The sequence below is a fragment of the Balaenoptera musculus genome, chromosome 17 (genome assembly GCF_009873245.2).
Source record: "Balaenoptera musculus isolate JJ_BM4_2016_0621 chromosome 17, mBalMus1.pri.v3, whole genome shotgun sequence".
NCBI classification, from domain to species: domain Eukaryota; kingdom Metazoa; phylum Chordata; class Mammalia; order Artiodactyla; family Balaenopteridae; genus Balaenoptera; species Balaenoptera musculus.
This window is the reverse complement of record NC_045801.1, coordinates 63213244-63237796: the sequence shown is the minus strand read 5'-3', so window position 1 is coordinate 63237796 and position 24553 is coordinate 63213244. Positions and strand designations below refer to the sequence as shown.

The window sequence follows — 24553 nt, the reverse complement described above, 5'->3', positions numbered from 1 at the left end:
ATCTAGAGGACCTGGGAACTGTATATGACTGGCACCATTCACGATGTTAAGAGTCAGGGATGAGGAACCAGCTTGAATGAGAAGAGAAATTCAGCTGTGGATAAAATGAGCTCAAGGTACATGTGGTCCAGAGGTGGGAGTGGGTTTAGCCAAGAGATACAGATTTAGTAGTCATCAGCATAGTTAAAGTTCTGAGAACAGATAAGGCTGTCCAGGGCTAGTGGAGGGTATAAGTGAAAAGTTAAGAATAAGAGCAAGTCCAAGGGCACCAATATTTGAGGGACAGGCAAAGAATAGGTTGACCACAAAGAAGATGGAAAAGGAATGGTTAAAGAGACAGAAGAACCAAGATGGGGTGCCGATAAAAATCAAAGGCAAAGAGAGTTTTAAGAAAAAGGAAGCAGGGCTTCCCTGGTGGCGCAGTGGTTAAGAATCCGCCTGCCAATGCAGGGGACACGGGTTCGAGCCCTGGTCTGGGAAGATCCCACATGCCGCGGAGCAAGGAGGCCCGTGAGCCACAACTACTGAGCCTGCGCGTCTGGAGCTTGTGCTCCGCAACAAGAGAGGCCACGACAGTGAGAGGCCCGCGCACCGCAATGAAGAGTGGCCCCCACTTGCCACAACTAGAGAAAGCCCTCGCACAGAAACGAAGACCCAACACAGCCATAAATAAATAAATAAATAAATAAATTTATAAAAAAAAAAAAAAAAAAAAAAAAAAAGAAAAAGGAAGCAGTGAACAATTTCATTAGAGAACGACAATGTCTAAAGAGCTATATTTAAACACAAGAGACTCTTGAGCATGGGTATAGTATTTTGAGGATGAAGACAATTAAAAAAGATACACTGAAAACACAGAAGTTGCAAATAATTGATTAAGCATTTTCCTGGGGGAGATGGAAGAGTAAGAATCAAGAACATCTGCTTTTTAAAATCCAAGATAAAAAAATAAAATGTCATCATTAAACAATAGCAGACAGAATAAGGAAACAGAACCAAGAAAACAATAAATATATATTACTTTGTTAGGGCTACAATAACAAAGTATCACAGACTGGGTGGCTTAAAAAACCAGAAATTTATTGTCTTATGTTTCTGGAGGCTAGAAGTTCAAAATCAAGGCATCGACAGGGTTGGTTGCTTCTAAGGGCTGTGAGTGAAGGATCTGTTCCAGGCCTCTCTCCTTCGTTTGCAGATGACTCCCTTCCCCCTGTGTCTTCACACTGTCTTCCCTCTGTACATATTTCTGTGCCCAAATTTCCCCTATTTATAAGGACACTGGTCATATTATATTAGGGCCCACACTAATGACCTCATATTAATTTGATTACCTCTGTAAAGACCCTATCTCCAAATAAGGTTACATTCCAAGGCTGGGGTTAGGGCTTCAACATATGAATTTGGGGGGCGGAGGCAGAGGGGCACAATTTAACACATAACACATCACAGCCAATATAAAATATGTGTTGGAAACAATTAAGAAAAAAAACGCTACTTAAACAAGCAGACATAGGGAATTCCCTGGCGGTCCAGTGGTTAGGATGCAGCCCTTTCACTGCCAGGACCTGAGTTCAATCCCTGGTTGGGGAACTAAGATCCTGCAAGCCACGTGGCACAGCCCAAAGAAAAAAAAAACAAGAAACAAGCAGACATAAGAATGTATTCACTGCTACCAAACCAATTACTAAAGTAAAAAAAAGAAAGGATAATATAGCTATAATTGGGACCTTCACAATTCTACAGTACAATAATGACTATTGATATTCATAGCAATGTGAAGGAAAGATTCTTAGAGGTCTTTATCAATGAGAAGGCTAAGTTCAATAATATTTTAGTGTTAAATGCATTTACTATACATGAATCCTTTAAAAGTTGGAAATCCATGGTAGCTCCTGTATTATTATTATTTTTCTTAACAGCTTCATTGAGATATAAATCACATACCATACAATTCATCCATTTAAAGTGTACAATTCAATGGTTTTTAGTATATTCACAGATGTGTACAACCATCACCACAATTTTATTTTATTTTTTTTGTTTTTTATTCTTGTTTTTGTTTTTTTTAACATCTTTATTGGAGTATAATTGCTTTACAATGTTGTGTTAGTTTCTGCTGTATAACAAAGTGAGTCAGCTATACATATACATATATCCCCATATCCCCTCCCTCTTGCGTCTCCCTCCCACCCTCCCTATCCCACCCCTCTATAGCTCCTGTATTATTTAGCTTCAAATGACAGAAAATCCAAAACAAGTGGCTTAAACAAGAAATTTTCCCTTAAATAAAAGCTTAGGGGCTTCCCTGGTGGCGCAGTGGTTGAGAATCTGCCTGCCAATGCAGGGGACACGGGTTCGAGCCCTGGTCTGGGAAGATCCCACATGCCGCGGAGCGACTAGGCCCGTGAGCCACAATTACTGAGCCTGCGCGTCTGGAGCCTGTGCTCTGCAACAAGAGAGGCCGCGATAGTGAGAGGCCCGCGCACCGCGATGAAGAGTGGCCCCCGCTTGCCGCAACTAGAGAAAGCCCTTGCACAGAAACGAAGACCCAACACAGCCATAAATAAATAAATAAATAAATAATAAAAAAAAAAAAAAAAAAAAAAAGCTTAGACAGACCCCCCTCTCCCCCCACAGGGATGGTGCCAAGGTATCAGGGACCCAGGCTCCTTTTATCTTATGGCTCCACCACCCTGAACATACAGTATCTACCTTCAGAGTTCAAGATGGCTGTTTGAATAAATGAACATTCATATCAGTGCTGATGGGAACAAGTATTATCATGTGGAACAAAAAGATACAGATCTAACATCAATATGATAAGTTAAAAACCCCAAAGTCCTAAATATGAATTGGAAGTATCAGTATAAGACTTTTATCTTAAAAGGAAAAAAAACGGTGTTTCTTAGCTCTGTCCACTGAACCTAATAACTAGATTGTGGGCCCATTCCTGACTTAAAAAAAAACCCAAAAACTAAAAACAGCTAGGGCCCCTTGAAGAAATACTTAATTCCAGGTCTGTGACAGGAAATGTACAAGATGAACCTAGTACATCTTTTCACTCCAGAAATCTAGGAATCTAAGATGACTACAGTCACGGTAGTCACCAACTTGAAGAGAATCCAACTAACCAAAGCTAAGAGTATAAATATTAATAAGATATTAACTGTAATGAATTGAAATATATTAAATATGTATATGTTATATGAAATATACTTGGAAGGTACACAAATATATTAAATATTTATAATGATACTTTAAAAAAACAACACCTCATTCATCATCTTCGGAGGGTACTAAAGAATCAACTTGATTTGAAACCCGGGTCATATAAGCAAAGAATCAAGCATTTATCCACATGAATGATGATAGGGAAGTTTCTCTTCACAGAGTATCCCAGCTACTAAATGAAGAAATGATAGTATTACAGTGTTATAGTCTTGCAAATCTTAATTAATTAACGGATCTTGGCAACTGTGATGGTTAATTTTATGTGCCAACTTGGTTAGGCTCTAGAACCCAGCTATTGAATTAAACACTAATCTAGGTGTTGCTGTGAAGGTATTTTGTAGATGTGGGGAACACCTACAGCCAGTTGATTTTAAGTAAAGGAGATTACCCTCAAAAATCTAGGTGGACCTTGTCTAACCAGCTGAAAGGCTTTAAAACAAAACTGAGTTTTCCCTGAGGAAGGAAATTCTACCTCAAAACTGCAATATTAATTCCTGCCTGAGAGTTTCCAGCCAGCCTGCCCCCATAATCCCATAAGCCAGTTCCTTGAAATCCCTCTCTCTCTCTCTCTCTCTATATATATATACACACGTATATATGTGTGTGTGTGTGTGTGTGTGTGTGTGTGTGTGTGTGTGTGTGCGTGTGTGTGTATTTCCGGACAGATACAGCAATGTTTATCAAAGGCAGCTCTTGCCAAAACAAACAAACATGATGCTGACCAAGACTTTAGATCTAACTATCAATTTAGAAAAAAATATAGACCACAAAGGAACATATTAAATGGCATCACAGGGATGCAATCAGCAACTAACAGATTGTGGAGTTTCGACTTGTGACAAATAATCTTGTTCTTTCAACCAATAAATTGTTATAAATAAATAGAGAGATGGGAGGGATAATATATAGATTAACAGAGATGAGACATAGCAAACAGTTGCAATGTATGGACTTCATTTGGATAAACTGTTAAAAAAAAAAAAGAAGATACTTTATGAGACCATCATGGAAATCTGAGCACTGACTGGATCTTTGGTAACATTAAGGGATTACAATTAATGTTTTAAGGTGTAATAGTGGGTTTTGTTTTGAAAATAGTGGTTTGCGTTTTTAAAAGAATTCTTATCTTTTGAGAGACATACTGAAATATTTATGGATAAAATGATAAAATGTTTGCGATTTGCTTCAATACAACAGGTGTGAGAGGGCGAGGGTGGTGGTGAGAGTAGAGATGAAAGAAGGTCAGCTGTGAGTTGCTAACTGTCACAGCTCAGGGGCTGGGACACTGGATTTTATCATCCACCACCTTCTACCTTTGGATACACTGGGCACTCTCCACGGTTAAAAAAATACCAAACTGAGCTCCAGCTTACAGAGAGAAGGAAGGGAAGAGAGGGAGGCATTCTCCCTCTCTTTAAAGTCACTTCTCGGAAGTCATACACACAATTCTGCTTACATCCCATTGGTCAGAATGTAGTCACGTGGCCACAGCGAGCTGTAAAAGCAAGTGATAAAATATCTTCCATTCTGGGCATCATGTACCCAGCTGAAAAATCAGGGGTCCTTTTACTAGAAAGACGAGGGAACAGGCGCTGTGAGAAAACTTTAGCAGTCCTGCCACACTGGCTAAGGCAAAATATCTATTTAAACATGTGAACATGTCTTTCCCTCCCTCCATGTCTGATAACATAATACAGGACCTATTTAACAATGGTCCAGCAGAATTTGAGCAAAAGGTATCAGAGTATGACAGATTTTGGGTCGTTATGTCACAACTCTTTAAAAACAGACAATAAGTCGTTGCTCTCCTAAAATTTAAAATCAAGATGAAAACTTATCAGTTAACTATAGGTCAAATACTACTACAATAACCCACATTGTAATCATAGTCTCTGTTATAATAGAGAATTTTTCCAAGCCCAATAGAAAAATTTGAATAATCCATACAGTAGAATCTATATTGATGGTAAATAGTGGCAAAGCCACAACATCCCCCTCCATTAATGTGGGCCACAGACTCTTCCAGGGACCCTGTCACATGATAAATTCATCCATCCATCAGACCTTTCCGAGGACTTAATATATGTAAGTAGGGGCTTCCCTGGTGGCGCAGTGGTTGAGAATCTGCCTGCCAATGCAGGGGACACGGGTTCGAGCCCTGGTCTGGGAAGATCCCACATGCCGCGGAGCAACTGGGCCCGTGAGCCACAATTACTGAGCCTGCGCGTCTGGAGCCTGTGCTCCGCAACAAGAGAGGCCGCGACAGTGAGAGGCCCGCGCACCGCGATGAAGAGTGGCCCCTGCTCGCTGCAACTAGAGAAAGCCCTCGCACAGAAACTAAGACCCAACACAGCCAAAAATAAATAAATAAATAAATAAATTTATTAAAAAAAAATATATATATGTAAGTAGATTTAAAGAATGATCTACTAAGTGTTCCTCTAGACTCTGCCCGCATGTACTACTGCCTCTTTCAGTGATGCAACATCAACAATCCAGCTCATTAAGGATCACATGATACAACCACTTAATACAGCACCTGGAACGGAGTAAGCATCAAAAAGCTTTAGCTTTTACTGGATTATTCTTTTAAGATCAGCACTACTCAGCATTTTAAACATACTGCTTTTTTAAAAAATTAAGAATGTATTATATTTTATTGATTGATTGATTGGCCACTCCACACAACACGCAGGACCTTAGTTCCCCGATCAGGGATCGAACCCGTGCCCCCTGCTTTGGAAGCTCAGAGTCTTAACCACTGGACTGCCAGGGAAGTCCCTTAAGCATACTGCTTTTAAAAGCAGAATCCTTAACCAAAATGTTTTAAATGTAATAAAAGGTGGCTTCAACAGAAATCTGGTTAGATCTATCTTTATTTTTGAAAGGACTAAGAAGGTAAGAGGTACCTGTTAAAAGAGACTGAACACACTGAAGTAACACTAGCATGTTAATGAAAAGTTGCTGAGGTTAATACAGGAACTTTCATTAAGAACCTATAGTATCGGGCTTCCCTGGTGGCGCAGTGGTTGAGAATCTGCCTGCCAATGCAGGGCACACGGGTTCGAGCCCTGGTCTGGGAGGATCCCACATGCCTCGGAGCAACTAGGCCCGTGAGCCACGATTACTGAGCCTGTGCGTCTGGAGCCTGTGCTCCGCAACAAGAGAGGCCCGCGCACCGCGATGAGGAGTGGCCCCCGCTTGCCACAACTAAAGAAAGCCCTCGCACAGAAACGAAGACCCAACACAGCCATAGATAAATAAATAAATAAATTTAAAAAATAATCTGTACTTAAAAAAAAAAAAAAAACAAACTCTATTCCCATTCCCTCTCACCACCGTGAAAGTTGGTAATTATTCAACTAGGATTGCATCTATCCCTCCCACATTCCTACAGACCTTGAGTCATTAATGGATGATTCTCAATTATCATTTAAAAAAAAAAAAAAGAACCTATAGTATCAAGAAAATTTTTAATTTCTTAGTGATGGAGAATAAAATTGTTCAGTGAAATGAAAAACAACTATTTAAAACCTCTATTTTTAAAAACAGCCTCGGTTGGGAATTCCCTGGCAGTCCAGTGGTTAGGACTCCGGGCTCTCACTGCCTGAGGGCCCGGGTTGAATTCCTGGCTGGGGAAGATCCCACAAGCCGAAGAGTGCAGCCTAAGTAAATAAACAAACAGATAGATAAAAAAATAAAAACAGCCTCGGTCATTGCAGTAAAAATTCATTCTTATGGAAGAATTCCTGGAATTAGAATTGTCCATACTCCCACATCCACAAGCCAAAATCTAAAGATGAGGAAGGAGATAAGTGAAAGTCATTGGAAATTAGTAGGGTAAGCATAGGTTTTCAGTCAGGTCTATACATCTGTATAAAAAGAATATCTTACTGCTGTCTGAATTGCAATTCTTACTTGAAAATTAAGGACTGGTTCAACACAAATTACTGATTTACAGACCAGTAAGAGACCTAATCTTCTAATTTTTGAATTAAACAACTGAGGTTTGGGAGGGTTAAATGCTTTACCTCTAATGTGTATATAACAAGGAACAAAAAATATAACTATTAATTTCATCAAATTCTCGCTCTTTTTTTTTAGGAGGGAGGAGAGATGGACAAGGGAAAGCAATTTAAAAAGTATTAAGATTAAGCTCTAGCAAAATTAAAAATAAGAAGCATGCAAAATACTAGGGAAAGTAACTGCTAAAACTGTATGCAAAGTTCTTATCTGGACACAAGTATTTCCCATTTCCCAAAATTCATAAGCAGTTAATTAGCCCATTTGTGTTTAAATATTCAACTCACCGGAAGAGTTACTTAAGCATTCCCTAAGTTAAGAACACACTACCTGTGATTTAAGAAATGAAGAAATAGGGACTTCCCTGGTGGTGCAGTGGTTAAGAATCCACCTGCCAATGCAGGGGACACGGGTTCGAGCCCTGGTCTGGGAAGATCCCACATGCCGTGGAGCAACTAAGCCCATGCGCCACAACTACTGAGCCTGCGCTCTAGAGCCCATGAGCCACAACTACTGAGCCCGCTTGCCACAACTACTGAAGCCTGCACGCCTAGAGCCCGTGCTCCGCAACAAGAGAAGCCACTGCAATGAGAAGCCCGCGCACCACAACGAAGAGTAGCCCCCGCTCGCCACAACTAGAGAAAGCCCGCGCGCAGCAACGAAGACCCAATGCAGCCAAATATAAATAAACTAATAAAAAAAAAAAAAGAAATGAAGATATAAAGAAGCAATAGCTTCTACAATATATCCACACCCACCTATACACCCCAAAGCCCTATGTTCCTTCCCCATGCCTGTCACCCAATCCTGGATGGCAAAAACCCACTTATTTTCTTGTTAACCTTTCTGTGCCTCAGTCTCCCTACCTAGGGAATAATAATCTCTGCCTTACAGAGTTACTGTGAAGTTTAAAGGGAATTTAAGAAAAGCACCTAGTTAAATGCCCAGTACACTGCTCTAATTCTCAAACAAGAATCTTCAGTTCAGACCACAGTAAGGTATTTTTATACATAGAAACAAACGACAGCTGCTATTATTATCATAATCATCATGACTGTTATTGTTATAGGACAAGAGTCAACTAATACCTGGGGTCCAGGAGGTACTGGTTGACTCAGTGCTTCTTCTTCCCCTGTCAGGGTAAATATGCAGCCCTAGATCTCTCCTGTTCTTACTCATACTGTCCCATTCTTGCCTTATGGTTTCCATTCCTTCCTCTCCTTGAATACTATAAAATTTCTTTCCAAGTTGTCTATTATTTTTAGTTTTCCCATTTTCTGCATTCACCAAGTCTCCTCCCTTGTGGTTCCATTTCCTTATATGATTTGTAATCTTTGATTGCGAGCTCATCTTTAGAGAGATTGCTATCTACAGGAGTCCAGTGTTCCCTGAGCTGTGGAAACTGTGCTATACATCTCTCTGTATGCTTCCCATTGGTCTCTGCCTGGCCCTGGGTTTCAGAGGTATCAGGCCAGTTAATATGCCAATTTCTTAGACCGTGGTCCCTGAGTCACATAGTAATGTGAATTCAGACCTCAGACTTGAGCTGGTGCAGGGTGTGATGCTCTAATGTCTAGCAGCTGACTCTTTCCTACCATAGTTCAAGTGGACGGCAAGCTTCCTTACAGCCTCCCCAGGCCAATGAGGGGTATTTTTCTAGTTATCATCTCTGTGTCAAGGTACTTGTGGCAGCTTGTATTTTCCAAAGAAGGATGCACTAATACATATCATCTCTGCAAGTTCTTCCTTCAATGTGACGTTGACACTCCTCCATCAAGAGGTGAGGTCTGTGTTCCTTTCTCTGAAACTAACTTCCTTAGTCAATAAAATGCAGGGACTTCCCTGGTGGTGCAGTGGTTAAGAATCTGCCTGCCAATACAGGGGAGGCAGGTTCGAGCCCTGGTCTGGGAAGATCCCACATGCCACGGAGCAACTAAGCCTGTGTGCCACAACTACTGAGCCTGCACTCTAGAGCCTGCAAGCCACAACTACTGAGCCCACATGCCACAACTACTGAAGCTCGCATGCCTAGAGCCCGTGCTCCACAACAAGAGAAGCCACTGCAATGAGAAGCCTGTGCACCGCAATGAAGAGTAACCCCCTGCTCACTGCAACTAGAGAAAGCCCGCATGCAGCAACAAAGACCCAACAGCCAAAAATACATAAATAAATAAATAAACAAATAAAATAAAATGCAGTAGAATTGACACTGTGATGTTCAAGGCTAGGTCATAAAAGATGATACGATTTCCACTAGCTAGCTCTCTCAGGACACTCACCTTTGAAACACGGCCACCATTTTGTGAGGAAGCTAAGTGATAGGAAGAGGCCACTGTAGAAGGTTCCATCTGACAACCACAGCTAAGGTCTCGGTCCACAGCCGGGATCAGCCACCAGACATAGGAGTGAGTGAGCCTGCAGGTGATTCCAGCCCCGAGCCTTCAAATCTTCCATCTGAGGCCCCAGAGGTGGTGAAGCAGAGCCAAGCCGTCCCTGCCATTCACTGTCCAAATTCCTGCACCGTCCCACAGAATCCATGAGCACAATAAAGTGTTGTTTTGCGCCACTAAGTTTTGGAGAAGTTTGTGATGCATCCATGGTAACTGGAACAGTACTCCTTTGTGACTCCCAGCTCTCAGCAGATGCTCAGTGCTGCCTTCCTGTGTGAGCATTCCTTCATTTCTGCCACCTGGGGGTTTCCTCCTCTTGGTTCCTAGCTCAGCCACATGGCCATAAATGATCTTAATACACCTTACCCCGCATTTGAAATATATGGAAGCAGGATGGAGTTTCTTCCATGTCGGCTTCCTCTGCCACACTGACCAGAACTTCCCAGAATAACTTTTCAAACGATGACATAAAGAACTGAAGAATTTAATTTCTCTTGTATGTAAAGATACTTAAAAATCAATAGGAAAGTGGACCCCAAGATAGTGTGTTTATTAAAGAACAGATAACTCATTACAGAAAAAAATGGTCAATAAATGTTTGCCCTCACTAATACTCAAAAAAAAGCAAAATAATATAATGAGCTACAACTTTTGCCCTGAAAATAGCAAAAATTTTTTTCTCTACTACTAGACAGTATAAGATGGGGTTCAAGGAAACAGGTACTCTCATAAGGTTTCAGTGGAAGTATTAGTATATTTCCGGAGAGCAATCTAGCAATACATATGTCCTATAACTTTATATACTTTTGACCCAGCAATTCCACTTCCAGGAGTTTATCCTAAAGGAACAGTCAATGATACATCCAAATATTTACCTTCAAGGATGTCAAATCCTACACTTTTTATAATAGAAAGGCAAAAAGGCTGAAAATAGCCCAACATCAAAGAGCAGATGGTAAGAGTATCTTTATTTTTAGCTTTGATTAGACCAAAATAATCATCAAGTGAACATAAAGAAAGGCAAGTTGTAGATTCATTGAGAAAGCTAGTTATTTATATATTTGCAATGCCAGTCATTGTGCTAGGAGGTGAAATACAAAAATGATTATGATGCAAAAGCGTACAGTCTACTGGGGGAACAAAGTAACGAAACAATTACACTTCACTATGATACATATTGATGATAAATCTGTGTTTAGATTTTGTGGAACAGGGCCTTTGCTGACCTAACCAGACTGGGGAAGAAGGAGAGTTTTGCTGTTGTTTATGAGCAAGGGTTGTTCAAGCCAAGTCCCACGGGTTTTGATAAATAGAAATGGACTGTGGCAGAGAAGACTGGATGCCCAAAATTCTTGTTCCTCCGGAGAATACAGTTGTTCCTAGAAAGTGGTTACCTCCTTGTGGTTGGAATGGGAGTGAATACAACGTGTGACACTTTCTGCAAGAAACTTCAGAAGCAGGTCTGCTTTTTTTTTCTTTTTTTGTGGGATTTTAGTTCCCCGACCAGGGACTGAACCCAGGCCCTACAACAGTGAGAGTCAGGACGCTAACCACTGGACCGCCAGGGGATTCCCCCAGGCCTGCTTTCTCCATACTTCCTCCTTCCCATCCTGCTGGCCGCAGTTAGCCGATAGTGAAGCTAATGAATGGCAGAGCCTGGGTCCTACTACCAATGGGAAGAAAGCTGCCTGCTGACCAGGAACACCTGCTTGGAACTATTATGCGAGCAAGAACTGAAGTTCTGTATCCTAAATCACTAAAATGTTGGGGACTGTTTGTCGTTATAGCTATCAATACCCTAATACATGCAATTTTTTATTCCCAAGGGTGAATATATTAGCTCGCTTACTCAAATATATTCACTAAGCATACACTATCTGCAAGTCTATGTGCCCTGTGCATGACAAATACAAAGGCGAACTAGAGATTCTGCCTTCACAGATTTTCCAGTCCAAAAGGAAAAACCGTAGCCACTCACACAACTATAGTATAAGGCAAAGTGTCACATTACAGCCTTAGGGGATCTAGATGGACAGATATACAGTATCTCACATCTGAGGAGTTCAAAGGAGGGAGATATAACTTTCACAAGGGGGTTCAAAAAAGACTTCGAAGAAACTAGAAAATGACATTTAGATGGAAATGTGGGTAGAAGCCCTGCTGGAAAAGGTAAAGATGTGAAAGTTGCCCTGGAGAGTGGAGGAGGGGTTCAGCACTGGGGCAGGATCACAGACACATTTGAGCGCCGGTCAAGGTGGCTTGTACTTTCTTTTTTAGCAATGAGAAGGCATGACGGTTTTCGAACAGACGTGTGGCATATTCACAGCCATGCTTTAGGAAGATTAAGATGGCAGAGACTGGAGCCAGGTTAAGAGACTACATATAATAGTTCAGAGTGCTTAAATTAGAGTAGTAGAGAGAATTTGACAACACTGACAATTGATTGAATATTGGAGGTTCAGGAAAGAAAAAAAAGAGTCAAAGATGACTGAGGCTGTGAACTAGGGTGACCAAAAGAATTATGGAACCATGAATTAAATTCAGAGAAAGTGCGAGTCTGGGGGCAGAGGGCAACAACCAGCTCAGTTCTAGATAAAATTAGTCTAGGACATTCAGGTGGAGATATATAACCTGGATCTAAGCTATAGGAATATTAAAGACTATAGGTTTGGCTGGGAGATGAAGCTTTTAAGAGTTATCGATTTACTGGTGAGAATTAAGGCCAGAGACTGGATAAAGTTGGCAAAGGAGATTTTCCAGGGAGAAGAAAACCAGATTCCCTTACAATATATGCAAGCCAGGAAGATAAAGAAAAGGCAGAAAAGTGACTGGAAAGGCAAATGATCCAGAGGAACCAGAATCGTAGGAAGAACCGGACCATGTCCAATTCTACAGGAGTTAGTAGAGAAAGGAACTACATATTAATAATACTGTAACACCAAATGCACGATCTCATTTAATTCTCAAACAACCCAATGAAACACAATGCCCAGTCAATTACTGACCAGGAATTCAGATCCCACGAAGAACATAAGCATTGCAATTAAATGAACCAGGATTCTAATCTTGGCTCTGCACTTCAATAGCTGCATAACCATGGGGTCATGAAGAAAATAATAGTGCCTCTGACTCTCATAGGGTTAGAGAGGATTAAATTTTAAACTGCATGCAGGATTTTGTGGCTTTGAAAATTACCACAAAAATAAAAAATGCTACTTTTGAAGTTAAAATAAATAAATAAATAAATAAATAAATAAAATGCATGCAGGGGCTTCCCTGGTGGTGCAATGGTTAAGAATCCACCTGCCAATGCAGGGGACACAGGTTCGAGCCCTGGTCCGGGAAGATCCCACATGCCGCGGAGCAACTAAGCCCGTGCACCACAACTACTGAGCCTGCGCTCTAGAGCCTGCGAGCCACAACTACCGAGCCCGCAAGCCACAACTACTGAAGCCCACGCGCCCAGAGCCTGTGCTCCACCACAAGAGAAGCCACCATCATGAGAGGCCCGCGCACTGCAACGAAGAGTAGCCCCCGCTCGCGGCAACCAGAGAAAGCCTGTGCACAGCAACAAAGACACAACACAGCCAAAAATAAATAAATAAAATAAATTTATAAAAGAAAAATAAAAGTAAAATGCATGCAAAGTGTTCAGCACAGTGCTGGGCATGTAATAAACACTCAATTAGTGGGAGATACTGATTTGTTTTTTAGACGATAATAAACACAGGTTTTTTTTCACCACAGCCTGTTGATGGACATGTTAATCACTAAAGACTTTTTGGAAGGCAAGATCCCACCAATTTTTTTTAACGTACATACATCTGACCCAGCAATTCTGCTTCAAGGAATTCACTTTATAGAACTGTTCCCATGTGTAAGAATGTTCATTGTTGCATTGTTTGTAATAAGGAAAAATTGGAACCGATCTTCAGGAGAAATGGTTACATAAATTATGATACATCTATACCATATAATCATACATCTATGTGACACATCTATGAAATATTCAATGAAGACCTAAGTAAACTGCTGTGGAATGTATTCTCCACGTCTTAAGTGAAAAAAGCAATTTCTCAAAAGAATCCATATATGATTCCACTGATGACCAAAAACAAATGACAAGAGAATAAATACTAAATTAACTGTAAGAAGTGTTAGAAAGTAAAGAAAGGACTAGAAACTAAAGAGGGCTTTCACCTCTTAAGTCTGTATACTCCTGCACCCGAGCCGCCCGCAGCCTCCGTCAAGTCCTCAGCCCCGGCCTCCCCGCCAGCCCCCCTCCAAGAGCATCACGAGGATCCTTGGGGCGACCCGTGTGCGTCACTAGAATAGATGCCCTTCTTGGGAGGGGGCCGAGCCAGCTGACCTAAGGGACCCACCTCCCTTTCAGGCCTGACCCGGCCGCCCCCCGTCCCCTCCACCCCCGGCACGCCCCTGGCCGGGGTTCCCCGGGACCGGTCGCACTCACTGTCCCCGCAGCTCCGCCGTGGAGGGGAGGGGCTTCTCCGGCCTGGCCCGCGGCGGCGGCGCCCAGGTCTGCGGCGGGGGCAGCGGGCAGCGCGGGAGCCAGCGGCAGCCCGGCGCTGAGCCGAACCCCCGGCCCAGACCTGCAGAGCCGCGGGGCTGACTGCGGCGGCGGGGCGGGGCGGGCGGCCGCGCGCTCGCTCGGGCGCCGCTCTCGAGACGATCATGCTCGGCGGCCGGCAGTCAGACGACGCTCGGGAGCGCGGCGCGTCCCCCGCTCAGCCCCGCCCCGCCCCGCCCGGCGAGAGGCTGCTACGGCCGCCGCCCCGCCCGTCCGATGCGTGCCCGTTGCTAGGCGCCCGGAGCTTCCGGGATGCCTTCCGGGCGGTCACCGGGCGCCGTCCCGCAGGACTCTGGGCGGCAAGTCAGGTTGCCGCGCCAGGATGGTGCCTGGGCGGCGGGGAGACCGCTAGGACTCACTGGACAACTACTGTAGGGGGCCGCCGCAGTCGGAGTCACGGCTGCAGGGGCTGGGGTGGCAGGAGGCTGCGGAAACGAGCCTCAGTCGTGACATCAGGTCAGGGCGGCACGAAGTGGCGCCACCCACTGTAGACAGGGTGGGTAGTGGGCAGTTGGACAAGGTTGGTGAGGTGAGGTTCTCTGGGTTGCATTTTTAAGATTCAAACTAACCAGGCTCTCCAGAGTACTGATGAGAGTGGACCAGCAGTACCTGACTAGAGCAATCTTCGGCAAGTGACCTTCCCGAGTTCCCTCATCGTGCGCTCCCGGATTCCGCGTTCTACGCCTCCACTGTCGAGGTTCTTCGGTGAAAGGCTCGGCGCACGTCTCCTCCCTAGCTGGGAAGCCTAGCGGCCTGACTCGGACAGTAGTGGCTGAGCCTATGTATACTCTTGCCAAGTTGTTCCAAACCCTGTCTTCGTTTCTTGACCCCTCCACTAGGGCTGCAAGCTTAGCCCTGGTAAGATGGTTTCGGATCCCACAGAACTCCTGAAACTGCTCTCAGCACACCACTTTTGTTTTCATTAAGCTTGATACTAACCTTTCCTAGCTCCTCTGGTTAAGAAAACCAACTCAAATTAGACCTGGAACCTAACCACTTAGTTGTGAGATCCTGGAAGTCGGGAAAGTTAGCCCCTCGTCTAAAAAGTGGGGATAGTGGTATACTTCCCTAATAGAATAGGCTGCACATTAAAAATCACATGGAGACTTTAAAGGGAAAAAGCCTGGGCCCATCCCCAAACCAATTAAGAATTCAGTTCTGGAGTTGCACTCACAGTGGAGAACCACCCACCCAGGATAAGGTGGAGTAAGTGTACACTAGCCCTCAATACATGATCAAATGCTTATATTATTAAATCGGTCTGTTTTGAGTTTGCTATCCCCTCCTCTTGGCTATCACACCGCCCACTGACACTCTTACCCAACTCTGCCTTGGCTCATGCTGTTCTACCTCCAGGTGCCCAAATTCGACCTCCTCTGTGAAACTTCCAGGCAGGAACCATCTCCTCTATTCCTCTAACATATTTTCACATACTATTACCCCTACCGATAAAACTCATTTTCCCAAGTCCTCCTGAGTAAAAAAATATCTATCTAATCTCCATAAGCTTCCACTCCTCCTCTCACCATTCCCCACCCAAACACCCAAGGACTAAAATGTGCTAACACTGGAGATGCAAAATTTTAAATGGCTATTGCCCATAAAAGGCTTGATTCAATCAAAAAAGCAAAGGACCTGCAATGCACCAGGCATTGTTCTAACTGCTGGAATAGAGAAGGCTAAGACTCAAACCTGATACATACTCAAATCTTGAGTGGCTGGGAAAAGTAACAGATAACAAGTAAATGGAAAAATTATTTGATAGTAAAAGATGCTATAAAAAAAAAAAACAAAAAACAAGGTTACATGAAGAGGTGTCAGAGATCTTTTTCCAGAATGAAAAAGCCAAGTATACAGACCTCCTCAGGGCTGAGTGCTCCAGACACAAGATTTCAAGTGCCAAGACCCTACATTAGAAGCTTGTCATTTTTGAGGAACAGGAAAAAATATAGCTGGGAGCCATAAATTAAAGATCAAAGAATGGGGGGGGCTTCCCTGGTGGCGCAGTGGTTGAGAACCTGCCTGCCAATGCAGGGGACACGGGTTCGAGCCCTGGTCTGGGAAGATCCCACATGCCGCGGAGCAACTGGGCCCGTGAGCCACAACGACTGAGCCTGCGCATCTGGAGCCTGTGCTCCGCAACAGTGAGAGGCCCGCACACCGCAATGAAGAGTGGCCCCCGCTTGCCGCAACTAGAGAAAGCCCTCGCACAGAAACGAAGACCCAACACAGCCAAAAATATATAAAATAAATTAATTAAAAAAAAAAAAAGATCAAAGAATGGCCCTCTCAAATATCTCCCTGCCCTAATTTCTAGAACCTGTGAATATGCTACCTTATGTAGACTTTGCAGATGTACTTATATTCAGTATTAAGGAATTTGAGGTGGGGCATTATCCTGGATTATCTGCGTGGCCCAACATAATCACAAAAGTCCACAAAAGAGGGAGGCAGGAGGATCAGAGCCAGAGATGATTGAAGGATGGAAACAGAGATTACACTTTGAAGGTGGAGAAGGGGCCACAAGCCAAGAATTGTAAGCAGCTTCTAGAACCTGGAAACAGCAAGGAAACGGATTCTCCCCTAGAGGCTTCGGAAGGCAGGAAGGCCTCCTGACACCTTGGTTTAGCGCAGTGAAACTGATTTTGAACTTCTGACCTTCAAAGCTGTTAAGACAATAAATTTGTGTTTTAAGTCACTTAAGTTTGTGGTAATTTGTGACAGTAGTGATAGAAAACAAATACTCAGTGCCTACTATATGTTATGTCAGGTACTGGGTAGGATGAAAAAAAGCCCACCTTAAAAAGTTAACTGCTGAAGAGAAGGGAGCACTTGAATGAGGGGCACATGTATGTTTTGGCTAGTTTGATACCAAATCTGTAAAGGAAAACAGCGGGAACAGAAAGTTGTCAATCTTCCCCTGCAGGTGGTCCCCAATGACACTTCAACAATCTGTCACATCCTAGACATCCTTGTGTAGCACTTATGATATTTGTGTTAAGTCTATCTTGCCCATTAACACATGAATGCAGAGGCTATTTTCCTTTGTACACCCCTGCTAAGTGCTCAAGTTACACAGCAGACAGCATTTACTTAGCACTGTGGACCAGGCACTGCCCTAAGCATTTTCCATGAGCTGACGTATTTAATCTTCACTAAAATCCTATGAAATTAGGTACTACTATTTCCCCCATTTTGCTGGTAAGGAACCAGAGATGAAGTAATTTAATGGCTCAAACTATTAAGTGGAAGCTGGATATGAATTCATGCAGTTTGGCTCCACAGCCAGCATTCTTAATCCAGTTTACCACAAAGGAAACTTCGAAGATAAGCAAGACCAGGAAACACCGGGAACAGACAACTAAACTAGGGTAGCTAGGGGAAGACCTAATAAAGCTAAAACTTTGAAGGGTACAAAAAGGCAATGTACTTATGTGAAGTGAATCTTTGTGTAAGTAGAACCTGATGGCCCAGACTTTCATCAGAGGTTGGTTAGCCTTCTAGCGGATGTGGATGATCTCTTGTAGAAAGTGACACCACTTTCAGGGGAGTTTTTTAAGTAAAATAAGATATTAAGGTGCATTTCAACAGGTTCTAATAGTTCACAAAATATTCTCATGCTCAGTTTTAATCCTTACGATCAATCCTGTGAAGACAAATGATTATCCCAATTTACTCCCTAGCAATCTGACAGCTGTCACCTGACAGCATGCTTTTTTAATGTTTATCCCCATTGCTTTAGTTCTCTACCATATTGCCAGATGTCCTCCCCACTTCCAAACTCTCTCATACATTTCCCTGTCCTCTGGTCCTCTAGCCGCATTCGGAAACTATGTGGACAGTGAATTTCCAGGACTGCAAACAAATGTGTCTGCAGAGGACATGTACAGCCCCAACACTGTTTCTTTCCCCTCCATATACCTACAGATCTTCCTATCCCCCTCACCAGCTTCAAGAACTTTACTATTTTGGGTAATGATGTGTCAACATCCATGGACTACAACAAATGTGCCACTCAACGTTGAGAGTGGGGGAGGCTGGCTGTTTAGGGAGGGGCAGGCGGGTATACTGGAACCCTGTACTTTCCACTCTGCTTTGCTGTGAACCTAAAACTGCTCTTAAAAAGTTAATTTTTTTGAAAAAAGCATTATTAAATACCACCATCCCATATATAGAATGCCATTTCTATTACTATTCCAAATCCTACACGCCTAGGTAGTTAGCAATATGCCACCTGAACAACTTTATTACAGTAATTAGACGTTTTCTTCCGAGCCACTCCTACCGTTCAGAATACTGGATGTGCAAAGACACGTGGGCTATACTGTGTAGTTACCTACTAAAGCAGTAAAACAAAACAGGTAATTTCAAAACTTAAAGACTTTTAGGCTCCACCAAGAGATTAATGATTTTGTTACACATTGATCCAACTGTTTACCAAGATATTAAATTTCTTGCAAAACACTAGATACACATGTATACAGGTAACATTGGTTTTAGAAACTAATAACCTTGATTTCCCTCCAGGATTCACTGACCCTAAACTCACTAATCCAAATAGCTTCCAACACCCAAGAATTTAAATGTATTTGTCTAGCAACTTTTAAATACTAAAGAGTGATGATTCTGGTGCAACAGAATCAAAAGTATAGGGCATCTATTTCATACGGCATCATACCTTTGGCACAGTCAGTGAGAATCATAAACCTTTTTACTTTTATTGTATGTACTTCCCGTTGCACTACACTTAAAACTTTCAGGTTTGTGGGCTTCCCTGGTGGCGCAGTGGTTGAGAATCTGCCTGCTAATGCAGGGGACACGGGTTCGAGCCCTGGTCTGGGAAGATCCCACATGCCGCGGAGCAACTGGGCCCGTGAGCCACAACTGCTGAGCCTGTGCGTCTGGAGCCTGTGCCCCGCAACGGGAGGGGCCGCGATAGCGAGAGGCCCGCGCACCGCGATGAAGAGTGTCCCCCGCTTGCCGCAACTAGAGAAAGCCCTCACACAGAAACAAAGACCCAACACAGCCATAAATAAATAAATAAATAAATAAATAAATAAAGTAGCTATTAATTTAAAAAAAAAAAAACTTTCAGGTTTGCTAGCCTAGGTGAGATGATACATAAAAATATATAGGGAATGTTATTTATAAATTCAAGTTTTTGCTCACTAGTATTCTCATGAGTTCTTTAGGTGCTCCAAATAAATTGCATCCATGGGCACATTTCATTTCTTCCTTCTTGATATACACAATATGTAGTGGAATTATTAGGAATTCACGTAAGTATGGGTAGAAGATACAAAGCAAAAACATAAAAGTGAAATGCAAAAACAAAATGACACATTTACTCACTACTTTATAGGCAAGCCAAAACCTGAGAAAATGGAATTTCAGCAACGGATTTTTATTTGTAAACTGAACCTTTACTCATGCACAAAGGCCTGTGAAATGGGCTTTCTTAGAATAGACCCATTTTGGCCAACTCAAAAGTGAAAAATGAGGACTTCGTACAGGAAAATCTTCAATAAACCCCAGGAATGTTTTTCACAAGATACAAACTGGACCCTAAGTTTTACACGCAACAGGCTGTTGATCTGACTTAATTGTGTCACACCAAGATTTGCCACAATAGTTAGGGGACGGCAGAAGAAAGATAAAAGTCACCAAGACAACAATACATTTCAATTTGAAAGCAGTCACTGTTTATTAACTGACCAAATTACAAAAATAATCATGGTAGATACCTGAAAGGAAGGGAAAAAAAACCCATTAAACATCTTAATAACTAAGAATTAACATAAACCAGGAAGTCGTAAGAACTACCAATTCAGTTTCCATTATTAAGTAGGAAGAAAAAAAAAAGGCTTTTTCTTCCCTCCATAAATGTCCTCAAAAGGAGAAACCAAACCAACTGCGATCATATATGATGGTTGATTTCCCCCCCCCTCCCCCGCACTAAATACTGCTTAGAACTCAAACCAAACCCTTTTCAGCATCTAAGTCGTTTTTACTCCAGTATTAAGTAAACTTCTTTCAGGATGTAGTTGCTCACCTTAGTTCATCCTTCTAATAAGTCTGTTGATCTGGTCTTCCCTGTTGCCAGCATCTCCACCTTCTACAAAATGGGTAGTCTTTTTCTTCATTCCACCTCGTGGAGAAGACAACTTGAAGGGCCACAGGAAGTTGTTTGCTTCTTTGAAACGTTTTCCAACAGTATAGATCTCATGAATCAGATCCTCCATGCAGATAATACCGTATTTGCCTGAACATGTTCAAGATGATTTAAGGTTACTAAAACTGTTTATTTTGAGACTATTAAATTTTTCAGGCATTAAGATAGGCTGTGACATAAAGAATTAGAAGTAAATCAAGAATAAAGTAACAAAGAAGGAAATACATGACCTTATTTACAAAGATACAGCTCAAGCCAATGAAATCATACCTTCCATTTTTCATAAATATTGTAGGGAATAAAGGAAGATTCATAATGGTGAGAAAAGTCAGGCAACAAGATGCCAAAAAATATCATTTTATCTGATACAATAACTTTTATAATTAATAATATAATAACTTTTCCCCAAATAGGCAGAACCTACCAAGACATCGAGCAATCAACACGTTATCCGTCAGGGCAATTCGCTTCTTGTTGATTTTGCCATAACCACGCTTGTAGATCAATTCATTTACTGACTTTAGGTTTGGGTACCTAAATATGAAAATACAGATATAAATGACCAAATAAGACTATCACTGTCAAAACACCTGCCAGCTTACCGAACAGAAATCAAAGACACCTACCCCCATGCAATGTATGGTTCCACAATTCTCAGCATGTTAATTGAAGCCTTGTTGAGCTTCACAAAGGTGCCATTGAAAATCTGACGGAGGCGAAGAAGCTGCAACACCTTTCGAACCTTTGGGCTCACACCATTGATACTGCAATGAAAAAAATACAAAAAATTCATTTAGCTTTTATCAGAATTTTTACTAGTAAAAGACGAGAAACTAACTATTACAATTTTGGGCAACACGTGTCACACCTAAATAAGAATCCTCTCATGTTACAAACACCACTTTTCCCTTTAGTTAGCTGTATTCTATTACCTCTGCCAATTTGCCTCTCCTGCAAGTAAACTGTCTTTTGACACATACCTTTCATACTTAAAACTTTCCCCAACACTCTTATTACTTCTAGTTTTGCATATATCTTTGTCAGAGCACTTATGAGGCTCCAATTTAACTGCTTTTGAAGTGAATCTCCAGGACACTGAACTCAAGTGCTCAATTCGAGAATGAATAGATGCTTTGGGCACAGGGCTTACAATCACTAAAATACTCTCCTCACCACCCAAATATTTTCATTCCAATGTTTTACAACCAAGGTCCCCACGAGTACTGTGAAATTTTGCTGGGATTGTGCAGCTTTCCCTTTAAAACCAGACTGCAGTAAAAACTGAACTTACCCTCTGATCCTGATGACAAATGCCAATTTGGGTTCCGCGGGTACGTAGAAGTTGCCAGCTTTTCTTGCCATCCTAGCCATGCGAATCTCCGTTCTGTACATCTGCCGGTATTCCTTGTGATAGTGCTTGGCTTTTTCATAGATAAGCTTCCTCCTTGCCTTTCGAAGCTGAGAACCAACATCAGTTATTCATCTGCCTTTTAGCTCCCAAACACAATTAGCAATTATCAGTTCTTTCCAAGAAAACCCTTCCCTTGAAGCTTTCTCACCACAATATGCGTTAACATTGCAAGAGGGAAATAACTTCATTTGGAAAGGTGGTTCTAAGTTAACCACGCTCACTGCTACAGCAACTGAAGTAAACAAGCCTTGTTAAAAACATCCACCTTATTTTCAATCATAGGGCCTCTTCTTAACTGGGTGCCTCAAAAAAGTTCACTTACCATCTTCTGGGCAAATTTCTTTCTCAGGCGCTTGATCTTAAGCTCTGCGAAATTCTTTCGCTTTTTCTTAAGGGTTTCTGGCACAGCAGGAACCTTCTTTTTCTTCACTCTAACATTAGCAGACAGAGCGTTAATTCAGAAAGCTCACAGCACTGCAGCACTCCCATTCTGTACTGAGCGCTCTCTCTTAACACTACTATCGCCACTGACTTCAAACGTACCTTTAACTGCTGTAGCGTGCTATGGTGTAAGATGCAGATTTTAGGAAATTCCTATGCCCGTTATCTTTACCTTTAACACGGACCACTTGCTTTAAACGAGTCACAAAAATAACAAATTCACATTTAATCTACGATCACTCCCGGGGTCCCACGACAACAAAAATGCCGAGAGCAAACCGTGCAGAGTAAAAGGCTGCCGCAAGACACTGATCCCTAGACTATTAGTGAGTGTGAGTCTAAGAGGACTTAAGAGTCTCAAGGAGGAAAAAAAAAAAAAAAAAGTCCCAAACAAACTCCCAAAGACAACCCTGTTTCAAGCCTCAAGCTCCATATGCTGTAAGCAGAGACCTGACGGCAGGGATGCTTCGGACAAACGCCAGCTAAGGAAAAAGAACCCCATTCAGAGATTCTGAGCCTCCTTGAAAAGACGAGGGACTGGACAACCTGTCGGTTCCGCACATATTCAGCTCTCACACCTCGTTCCCGGTAACTCCAAAACCTCCGCCCCAAGGCCTCCTGAAGCCCATTTTAGCCTAAGACCACCAGGAGTGTCACACAACGTCACAAACACACAGGTAAGTCGACAAAGACACAGGTTACAGACGGAACGAGAAAGAGTGAGACAAAAGCCTCTGGTTTCGGGGATGGAGGAGGATTCTCGAGAGAACGAGGAGAAACTTACTCAGCGCCCTCCATGGTTCCAGCCGGGAAAGAGGAAGTTAGCGCATGCGCGCTGTCCACTTAAAGATGGCGGGCGTGAAGCCCCACGACTCATAGGTGTCCCAGGATAAGCCAGAAAAGAACTCAGAACTGAGAACTCGTATTGCAGACGCAGAATTAAGAACTGCCTGATTCAGCCTCTTACGATCAAGTTTCAAGTAAAATCTGTATGGGAAAAATTAATGCATTGGTTAGACTCTTTAATCAATATGATGAGAGCAAAGAGTGCCGATACCTTGACTACTCGGGGTCCTAATCCCTGGGCTGCGTTGACAGGATACGTCTCGAATTCTACTCAGTAATATATGCAAATGACGCGCGGCCGGGGCGCGAACTACAAATCCCGGCATGCATCACTTTCACGGCCCGCCTGGCGGGAGGGCAACGCTTGACCGGGTCGGTAGGGAACCACGGCGGTGGTGATTCCAGCCGGGGAAATTGCGAGCCTTTGGGCCTACGTTCCAAAGGGCTAGCTACGATTCGAAGTTGCTGCCGGCTTCTGACCGCCTTCTCGGCTCTTTGCCAACCCCAGTAGCAGACCGGCACACCCGTTGCCGCGCTGCCGAGGTCCTTCTCTTCGTTCCTCCAGCCTGCAGGGCTGTCTTCCGCAGCGCCTGATCGCAGGCGGGGCCACCCAGAGCCCCCTGGCTAACGAAAGTGACGAGACGGGGACAAGTGAGGAGCGGACGGCCAAAGGAAGATGGCCGGGGCACTGCCGACCGTCCGGTCTGGCAGGCGGAGGCCGGGACACCCCACGGCAGGGGGCGTGAACCGCGAAGGGAGGTGCGAGGAGGGCTGGAGGCTGCGGCCACGGCCATGTGAGAGGGGCTGCCCCGCCGCGGTTCGGCGGACGGCGAGCGGGCGGGGGGCTGGGCCGGGGGCGGGGTGCGCCCGGGGGCGGGGAGGGCCGAGCCGAGGGAGGGCCGATGCCGCCGCCGGCTCTTCCCGGTCGCGGGTTATATAGCGCGGAGTGTGGAGCCCTCTCAGAGGCGGCTGGGAGCGCTCCGGCTTGCAAGCGGCGCTGCGCTTCGGAGCCCGGTGCCCGAGTGACAGCCGCGGGGAGTGCAGGGCAGGGGGACACGATACCGCGGAGGCAGCTGCAAGACGTTGGGGAGCGCTCTCCTGCACCGAGCGAGTCGCCCCTTCCTGGCGTTCCCGCTGCCCCGCACCCCACTCTTGCACCCTCTCGCAACTTGGGTCAAGTTGACAACTCCCGCGGCGGCCGGCCGGCCCGTGCCGTCTCCGCTGCGCGCCCCTCCCCCGGAGTGAGAGGGAGCCGCCGCGCCGGCTCTGGGGACACTCGGGTGGCGGCGGCGGCTTGGCCATGAGAGCAGCGCGCGCCGCCTAACTCGCGGCTGTCACCGCCGCTGCAGCGGGACCGGCCGGCGGGGCGGGCGCTCCGGGACAGGCGGGCGGCAGCCGGCAGGAGGCGCCGAGCCGGGCGGCTGCCGCGGCGGGCACAGCCCGGGGCCACC

General features: G+C 44.0%; 2 protein-coding genes across 3 annotated transcripts in view; both read right to left on the bottom strand.

Annotated features, from left to right (window-relative positions):
* Positions 1-14321, bottom strand: part of C17H8orf89 (chromosome 17 C8orf89 homolog) — a 68712-nt gene extending 54391 nt beyond the window's left edge. Inside the window, exon 1 of one of the 2 annotated variants that reach the window (XM_036829901.1) lies at positions 14116-14321. Coding sequence is in view for 1 of the 2 variants with exons in the window: in XM_036829900.1 (XP_036685795.1) it covers positions 9534-9553 (20 nt within the window). In the remaining variant the exon portion in view is untranslated. Of the gene's footprint in view, positions 1-9533; positions 9621-14115 lie in introns of those variants that run through there. The other variant, XM_036829900.1, reaches the window with a different exon arrangement.
* A 5586-nt stretch (positions 14322-19907) lies between these two features.
* Positions 19908-23170, bottom strand: RPL7 (ribosomal protein L7). The gene is made up of 7 exons (XM_036830171.1): positions 23041-23170; positions 22138-22246; positions 21696-21862; positions 21031-21168; positions 20829-20938; positions 20285-20494; positions 19908-19976 (listed from the first exon to the last, which is right to left on the bottom strand). Exons 1-6 carry the CDS (start codon positions 23052-23054, stop codon positions 20286-20288), a joined length of 747 nt encoding a protein of 248 aa, XP_036686066.1. The 5' UTR covers positions 23055-23170; the 3' UTR covers positions 19908-19976; position 20285.
* Between the last annotated feature and the right edge of the window lie 1383 nt (positions 23171-24553).

Bases quoted from the DNA above. Each gene is read 5' to 3' on its own strand.
- RPL7 (XM_036830171.1), bottom strand. The intron at 21,169-21,695 runs GTAAGTTCAGTT...TTTTCATTGCAG, and splicing joins TTTGTCATCAGGATCAGAGG to TATCAATGGTGTGAGCCCAA. The intron at 20,495-20,828 runs GTAGGTTCTGCC...GAACATGTTCAG, and splicing joins GTTGATTGCTCGATGTCTTG to GCAAATACGGTATTATCTGC.